Below are 9,754 nucleotides of genomic sequence, written 5' to 3'. Positions count from 1 at the left end.
CTGATATTTTAGTTCGTTGCCTCTGATACGCGATCAATCAAAGTGAGCTGAGATTTAAATGCTTTTTTCATTAAAGAATTCCTAGCAGCCAATTTTCCAACGTTTTTTCATGCGACGAAGAAGGAGATGTCGATTAATCGTTTCAATTTCCGTCATTCATAAAACGAAAATAACTCACGCAACGCATTGTTGTTATTCTGCAGTCGGGAAAGCTTGCATAACCTACAGAAATTTTGCAGAATAACATTTGTCATGCTGTCCTACACAAATACATGCGCGCTAGCTTCGTAAATATTATTGTGATTTTTAGATCGACGATGAAAACTTTTGATGGACGGATTTTCGAACGGTACGACGAAGTTAAGATAAATAAACCCTATCTAGTAACATGAAACTGCATCGCAACATCGTGTTATTATGTCATTGCTAAACAATAATGTCACATGATGTTGCATCAAGTTGATTACGGCATATTTTTAAATAAAACGTAACCAAACAAATACAATCAATGTAACATCATATTCCGCCATATTTTTATAAAAAAATATTTTTCAACGAAGAAACGTTTTTATTTTAACAATAATTCCACGAACATTTATCAGGGTCACATGACATTTACCAAAATATTATGTGATTATAGTTTCTATTTCGATTTTACACCTCATTTTTCCATCGTAAACGAATTATTAATTTGGCTGGTTTAATTCTTTAAATTTGAAAATTAATAACTTTTACGAGGCGCATGAAATAATACAAAGCAAAATTATATTTTGCACGATAAATTTTGAATGGCTTGAAGATTAGCTCATAATAGGCCCAAAAAAACAAAGTTTTGTATCGCATTAAGGATATTAATGTAAATAATTTTCGTCTTGGAGACCAGAGAGGAAATCCCGCTAAACATAATTCGCGATTACGAAGTTGCTCATAATTGTTTGGTCTTTGTGCGAGAAAAAAAGACAAGAAGTATTTTTGTTTTCGTTTTCACGCAAGTTTTAACAACGCGACATATCGGATTTCGTGTGAGTATGAACAGGCTTAAAATCTCTTTTAGTATCGTAGTCGCGAATGGATAGATAACGCGCATTAATGTTCCATAAAACATCTGTGTAACAATTGGGTATTTTAATTTTCCCAAAAAATTGCTTTTTTACCTCATTTGATAGCCCGTCGTTTTTTGAATCTAACAGTTCTTTTTTTGATTTCAATTGAGTCAATATTTGATGAAAAAATTAATAAAAATCAAAAATAGAATGATTTGCTGTTTGACAGATATCAACCAAGCCGATTGATTGAAATGATGTCAGAAGTTCTCATCCTCTCTTCTATTTTTCTGATAGAGCTTTTCATTTTGACCGAGCTTTTGACGGCTCCCATATGAAACTCCATGATCGTCTGATGTCCATAGTTTATCTATCCACTGTGTTGTCTAAGGCGAGTTGAGAAGAAAAATGGTTTACTTATAAGCTATCGTCTAATTCCAAAAAAAATTTTTTTAATGAAAAAAATGCTTTTTTTATTACTTTCACTCGTCAAATTTGGAAAAGTCTTCATGTGAACATGTCTTCATGCGATGTGTGTTGCGAACTGAAAACAGAGAGTGGCCCAGGCGCATAAACCACAAGGTGCAAGCACTACTTTGAAAGATTCCCATCGTAGAGCTGCCGGCTGGCCATGTCACACGAATACACCATCGGTACCAGGTTAAAACTGACTTGCGACTTCTTGATACCTATAGTACAATCCACCTCGGCTCGTTACGACGTAGCATTTTTTTCTTGTCTCTCTTGCTGATCTCTTGCGCCATCACCGACCGGTTTCGGGAAATATGTTTCCCATCAACAGGGTGATGTCCAACTGATTATCTTGGAGAGATAGAGCATCTACATCCTCAACTTGGTCAAACTGAAGAGCAGCGATATTATTGAAGCAACGTCCTCATTCATTAGCGGTTGCTCACCTGTAGATATCTGCATAGAGTCCCAGGCATTTTCAGCTTCTAATTGTATAAATTGATGCAGTGGAAGAATATAGAGTAAAGCACCTAGTGTTCTGAATTGAGAGACTGGCCATGGCGGCTCAGTAGCTCGCGAGAACTTGTCATCATTAAACCAGCGACACACGTTTCACGTAATCAGTGAGTGTCGTTGGTTTAATGATGCAAGTTTTTGAGTGACATGGCCAGTCTCTCAATTCAGAACTCTAAAAGCACCCAATACTTTAGATGGTGTACTTCTCATTGCACCTGTTATTAAGAGAGTGGCTAGCCTTTGAAGTCTTTCTAACTTTTTTAGCTTTCTCTTTCGTTTTTGGCCACAGACCACCGAAGAATAGGTAATCCTCGGTCTCACAATAACCCAATAAATAGATGATATATAGCACCATTTATTGTGACAGGTTGATTTGAAATATATTTGCCTTTTAACTAACATACAAACAACGAGTTAAAATTATCACAGTTAAAATATTATTAATTAGCTAACGTCCCCTGCACATTAATAGTTCTTTTTGTCACTTTGTATATCAGTTATTTCACACTTGACAGCAATATAATCTAAAGTATGTAAACAATTACATGCAACTAATTATAAAGCAACAAATTTAAAGCTCTAACCCTATTTTCGGATCAGACAGTCGCTAATTCTTCCTCACTTTTAAAATTGCTGCATCACGTCACCTGCTTGAATATGCCGTCAACCCCTTTTCATGTAAGACATCAGTTTTGGTTAAATTCACACTAAACAGATGGTGTGTTTAACTGTCGTCCCTACATGTGAAGCAAGGCGATCACGAAAAAAATGTATGGGGATAGGGTAGTTGATCCAGTAGTTGTGGTAGTACCAATAGTTGCGCTACTATTCATTATTAATGCATATTTTCGTCACTGTAGCATTTTAGATAAAACAATTATATTCATTATATAAAACAGGTTTTTAGAAGTATTTGTAGTTGGTACTACACCATTTAAAATTAAAGCATTATTTGCTAAAATGCCAATTTTCCAAAATCTAACGCGCAGTTGGAGCGCACAACTATAGGCGCTCATCTATAGTTTTGCTACGATGTTTTTTCACTTAGCAACCTAGCAATGTATATGGAATAACACAATTAAAGGAACATCAAACTTAATTAAGGAAACATTAGCGCAACTGTTGGTACAATATAATTGAATCGGAAAATTCATTTTTTCTTTATAAAGCTTCTCGTACAACGAAAGCAATTGTCTTGCCTTGTGACAAATACCTTGTATTTGATAAATTTATATCCCACAAGCATTAATTGAAGCATATACCTCAATAAACAAGCAAAATGAAGGTATATTGTACTTAGTGGCGCAACTAATGGATCATCTACCCTACATGATCTTGAAACTTTTCGTTAATTTTCACTAATTAGTGATTGAAAAAGAAAATTATCATAAATCGCATAATTGCTTCATCTATTATAAGTCGATCTATAGTTATACCATGAAAATTCATTCATAATTGGCAGAGCTATTAGCGTTCAAAATCTTTCATATTTTCGTGACGGTAACCAGAAACTAAATTTTGGAATGACACCCTGCGGTAAGATGTAGTCCTGTATCAAAAATGGATTCTTCAAGAGATCCAACCATTTTGACATCGCAAAAAACTCGGAAGCTGTAGATGGTATTCATATTCAACAATAAGTAAAACCGAAACCAAACGACTTTTCCGCTTATTTTGATATCGATTAAATGACAATTAGACAAGAAGTGTATGCAATAATATCATGCACCTTCAGTTCGACGGCTCACAGGGTACTTTACTGCAACAGTCCATTATATTGCATGTATGCACGTATGTCCGACGCTAATACTAACTCTCGGAACGTATATCAATTTTAAATGTTAAACTGAATTTACTCCCGATGTCATAATCGTTTCTCCTAACTGCGAAAACATGCACTCTATCCAATGACAGGGACAGTTTTTTCCAACAGTTGATCATAGGAAACGCCCACCTGTTCGTTCTTAGAACAACATACCCGACGAATAAAAAAATAATTCAAACCGCAGCAGCAAATGCCAGCAGGCAATGTGTCCTTCTGGCCGAGAACGAATGGGAACAGGTAAAACATCAACCACGATATTCAACCTGCGACCACCATGAATGATGGCACGGGTGGTGGCAACGGCATAATCACGTCTTATCCCTTTCTATGATTCTCGACCCTGTCTCGGTGGACTGCAAATTAATCTTGAAATAAAAATAGATTGTGGGGAAAATTGGTGCGGAAGTGTTTTATAATCTCCCATGGCGAGCGTAAGGTTCATTTCCGCTTTATCTCTTTTTGCAGATTTGCAGCCGTGGATAATTCCGCCGCTAGAACCTGGGAAAAGGTCAATCCAAGGCATGGCCATCGACATTGACGACAAAGTAATGGCCGGTCACGTGTGAGTGCTGTGAATTAAAGTGCGTTCCAAGAGACCTCCAAAAGTTGCAGGAGCAAGTGCTTAACGAACTTTCCTAGAAGCGTAAAGAAAATGAGATCTGACTTGACGGACGAGAAAAACGTTCTGCAAATCGCTGCAGCTGAAATTGCCGAATCATCCGACACCAGTGGATTCTTCGAAATCACCAGCAATGGCTCCAATGGACACAATGGTCACAGATCGGACGACTTGCTGCATGTGCCGCACGAAGATTACCTAAACTACCCACGAGCAACCTCACGGCCGAAACGATCCGCTCGACGATTACAAACGGTAAGATTGTTATATTTCTTCAAATATTCGATTACTTTCCTGATTTAAGCATAAATATAACAAAAACAATATGAAAATTTTGGAGCACCTATTAGATTTGAATTTGCAATATTTGATTTTTGACTTTTAGTTTTAATTTTAACTTTCGATTTTTTGCCTTTTACTATTGATTTTTGGTATTTTATTTTTGTTTTCTGATTTTTGACTTTTGACTCTAAACTTGTGACTTTTGTCTTTTGGCTTTTAACTTCCGACTTTTGATTTTTGACTTTCGATTTTTGATTTTTGACGTTTGACTTTTAACTTTTGACTTTGGATTATTGACTATTGACTTTTAATTCTTAACTTTTGACTTATGACTTTAAACTTTTGACTTTTGATTTTTGATTTTTCACTTTTCACTTTTGACTTTTCACTTTTCACTTTTGTCTTTTGATTTTTGACTTTTGACTTTCGACTTTTGACTTTTGGCTTTTGACTTTTGACTTTTGACTTTTGACTTTTGACTTTTGACCTTTGACTTTTGACTTTTGACTTTTGACTTTTGACTTTTGACTTTTGACTTTCGACTTTCGACTTTTGACTTTTGACTTTTGACTTTTGACTTTTGACTTTTGACTTTTGACTTTTGACTTTTGACTTTACTTTTGACTTTTGACTTTTGACTTTTGACTTTTGACTTTTGACTTTTGACTTTTGACTTTTGACTTTTGACTTTTGACTTTTGACTTTTGGCTTTTGACTTTTGACTTTTGACTTTTGACTTTTGACTTTTGACTTTTGACTTTTGACTTTTGACTTTTGACTTTTGACTTTTGACTTTTGACTTTTGACTTTTGACTTTTGACTTTTGACTTTTGACTTTTGACTTTTGACTTTTGACTTTTGACTTTTGACTTTTGACTTTTGACTTTTGACTTTTGACTTTTGACTTTTGACTTTTGACTTTTGACTTTTGACTTTTGACTTTTGACTTTTGACTTTTGACTTTTGACTTTTGACTTTTGACTTTTGACTTTTGACTTTTGACTTTTGACTTTTTGCTTTTGACTTTTGACTTTTGACTTGACTTTTGACTTTTCACTTTTGACTTTTGATATTTGACCTTTGACTTTTGAATTTTGATTTTGACCTTTGACTTTTAACTCGCGACGTTTGACTGTATGAGCCGCAAATGTAAAAGCAAAATTGAACCACTGACTAACAGATGTAACATTCACTATTTCATTACAGTAATGTTCCGATTTTGTCAGGCCCATGTTGAATTTTGGAATGGGGAAACCGACAAAAACGGAAAATTTTTTTTCGACTTGCACTGCATTTCTTTTTGCTATAATCGCTATTGAACGAGCGATATGCTTATTAAATTTTATGCGTGATTATGTGTATTGAGGTTTTCCCTTCCTTCAAAGCTTGATCTACTTTATCCACTTATTCCTCACTGCCAGTACTATCCACGCAAAATAATACACACGTCCTTTCCACGTGAAAAATCACGTAAATTTCTCTACAGGGAGTTACGTGACTTTCAGTTGAACATTATTGGAAAATACAATAACATCTATCTGATTTCTACATAAATGCACGCATACTAATGCATACATACTACGCATACATACGTTGAATTCACGTAAATAGTACGAGAAAAGTTAGATGGAAAATATTCACATAACTTTCCCGTAATTTCGACGCGAAAATTATTTTGAGTGTCGCATATTATAGCCAACCCTGGTGAGGACTCATTCGTTTCTCTGACCAGTACACTTTACTATATGAGGGACTTTTGCACTGTCAAGAGGCTTCAGTGGGTAAATTTAGAATTCAGCATGAAGGAAGGATAAATGAGAGACCTGAAAATATACCTATGCTAAAGTCACTTGACATCGAATAGCTTGATTCTACTAAGATTCGATTTGAAATATTCACTTAACTTTTCACGTAATTTCGACGTCAAAATTATTTTGAGTGTAATTGTAACACTCAAATAATCAACCAAAACCTTTTTTGGTGCGATTAGAGTTTTGAACGGGAAATCTTGGTTTTAGGTTTATGGAACCTTTAGAAGAGCTTCTTAAAATTAAAAGTTCTATCGTCCAGCGAATTCAAATTTTGATTAATCCCCCAAAAGTATAGAAAAATCCTATGTAAAATTGTTAAAATCAGTTTTTCTATTTTGGCTGTTTTTGTAGTTGTTGTATGACTTTTTCCTGTTTTACAAAGTTGTACAAATAGTAAAAATACAAAACATTGCTGAATATAGCATGCCTTTATCTTTACTTGTTTCGGAATGGTATAAGTTTTAGAATAAAAATACCCTAATTTTGACCTCAAATCACTCGCAAAAAGGTATCATTTTATTCAGAAACTCTTCCCAGTGAATCAGAATAGTTTCATGCAGACTGAAAAGTTTTATAAATCATGTTTAAAAGCACAAATGTTAAACCAAATTTATAAGCTGACAAAATCGGTATAAAAATCTGATAAAATCGGGGGTAGACAAAATCGGGAGCTGACAAAATCGGAACATTACTGTATTTGGTTATGATTAAGAATGTCTCTGTACAAGCTTAATGTCGACCAAAGATGGTACTACTGTGTTACCAGACTCATAACGAATATACGTTATATACGGATGACGGTCTCGTAACTCACAAACTTTGTGGTTTTGCATTTAATTAATCATAAATTCGAACAGAGCATACAAATATCAACTATATAACATAAGAAATTACATGTTTACTCCAAAAATAAAAGCTTGAGAGATTTTAGAATTTCGGAAATAGGGGTTCATTATGAGTCAGGTAACACAGTAGTGTGCTTGTCAAATATCCGTGATGATGTTTTTGATAGGTTGTTCTTCAAAAAGTTATGTCTGTTTGTCTGTAGTAGAAACGAGAAAAAGTGTAGTGAATAAAGCTTCTCCTTAGATTAACGAGAAAATGGAGACGCTTGATCGTTTTCTAATTATCAAAACTGGGAGAACCATTCTATTATAGACTTTGATTGAACTCCAAAAATTATTCAAAAATATAATCCAACATTGCTCCAAATGGGGTCCCTAAAACTACCTGTGTTTTTGAAAATACCGTACGTATCTACCACTCTACCCAGTAAATCTCATATCTCATTAGGAATCTGCCCTCGACCCGGACATGACGGATTCGAGCTCCCAGAGTGATGATACCAGCTGTGGCAGCGGGAGTCGTAATGGCAGTCGTGGTGGTAGCAGTAGCCGAAATGCATCCTCGCAGCATCACCAGCAAACCACAGCAGCCGCTCGACGACGGAAAGGGGTTCTTAATGCGAAAGAACGCAATTTGCGGCGGCTCGAATCCAACGAGCGAGAACGTATGCGGATGCATAGCCTCAACGATGCATTTCAGGTAAGTCTGTGTCTGTAAATTACAACCATGTTTGACGGACGATTCCAAATGTACTTTTGTAGAAAACTTAGGTTTTAAAAGAAATTCTAAAAAACTCTTTTCCAATATTTTCTTTTCAAAGCAAAATATGGATTTTCAAAAATTTTCAAATTAATATAGTGTTGAATTTTTAATATATTGACAATACCTTCTGGAAAAAGTCGTTTCATAAACATGGCTAAATATATTTTGCAATGACTGTCTTTAATTAACTGAATAGCAATATTGAATGACAAAAATCTTTTCATTACGACAGTGCTATTTTATTTTCTTGATGACAGTAATTGATACCAACACAAATAATTAAGTAAGCGGTATTTCTCTTTCTTTCCCTACACTCTATATTCTATTTGTCCAGTCGTTGAGAGAAGTTATACCACACGTCAAAAAGGAACGACGCCTGTCCAAGATAGAAACACTCACATTGGCCAAGAACTACATCACGGCCCTTACCGACGTTATCATTGTAATGCGCGGCGAGGGGGAGGCTGCTGGTATTCCAACAAGTGGCACTGCAGCAGAGATATCACAAACAGGAGCATTAGCACCCAGCGCATTGCAGAACAATTGCATCGTGAAGACGGAAGCTGATCCCGGACAGCATCATCATCTACTCCTTCACCATCACATTCCTGATCAGATTTCGTCCAATATCATCACGCTTGACGTATTGAACAACAGTGGTATCAATCAGCACAGCCACCACCACCACCACCCACCGAGTCTTATCGATAACACTGATAACCGCCATCATCATCAGCATCATCATAATGGCAGCAACGGCAACAACGATGGCCTCAGTATCGCCAATTTTAGCAACCATAACAACAACAACCACAACAGCAACAACAACAACAACAACAACATCAGCCACAACAACAATAACAGCAGCAACAACAGTGCAAGTAGTATAGACATTGAAAACAGCTTCTACGAAGATCCGTTTCAAATGATGTAAATCCTCCACTTACTACCCCTGTACATAGTGGGATGCATCGATGCGATCGGATTTTTTTTTCTCCTGGCTGGTAGCGGCGTGGATGGTATTTTCCGGTGTGCTTTGCTTTCGCAGTTGGGCAGCATTGATGCCCACAGCAATTACCGGTGGACATATTTGCTAACTCGTTTTTGATTGGATTGCAATTCTGCGCTGTTAATATTCTACCACATTCTTTTATTTTCCGTCGCACCTTCCCATGTTTTCAATATTTTGCGTTTTTTACATTATTTCGTTATGCTCAGTGTGAGCATTCAATAATTTCAGCAATTAATAATCAAACACAAACTTTATGATTGTAAATATTCCATACCTGACATTCGTGACCAGTAGAAGTATGCTTTGAATTTGTAAAACAATCATTGATTTCACGGCATCTATATCGTCACTCAAATATGAGGTGCATAGAAATGGTAACTGAGAACAAAAACAAGTTAACAATTTTGTAGTCTCCTTTTTTAGCCAAGTTTGAATTTATTTTTCTTTTTTTGACCGACTATTTACAAGCACTGTAGTGCCTTAACTAATTTACTGACGCATTACACCAATCATAACACCAGCAAAACTAAATCGGAAAAATCGCTAACCAAAGCGAATTAGCAGCAA

The 9,754-nt window shown here is 35.8% G+C and overlaps 1 protein-coding gene across 1 annotated transcript; it reads left to right on the top strand.

The window, feature by feature from the left end:
• The first annotated feature begins 4,507 nt into the window (after positions 1 to 4,507).
• On the top strand, positions 4,508 to 9,109 carry LOC128740382 (protein dimmed). Its single transcript, XM_053835923.1, has 4 exons — positions 4,508 to 4,729; positions 7,861 to 8,112; positions 8,510 to 8,910; positions 9,040 to 9,109. Exons 1-4 carry the CDS (start codon positions 4,508 to 4,510, stop codon positions 9,107 to 9,109), a joined length of 945 nt encoding a protein of 314 aa, XP_053691898.1.
• Positions 9,110 to 9,754: the final 645 nt, after the last annotated feature.

Source organism: Sabethes cyaneus, chromosome 3 (genome assembly GCF_943734655.1).
Source record: "Sabethes cyaneus chromosome 3, idSabCyanKW18_F2, whole genome shotgun sequence".
Taxonomy (NCBI): Eukaryota; Metazoa; Arthropoda; class Insecta; order Diptera; family Culicidae; genus Sabethes; species Sabethes cyaneus.
This window is presented reverse-complemented; position numbering and strand designations above follow the sequence as displayed.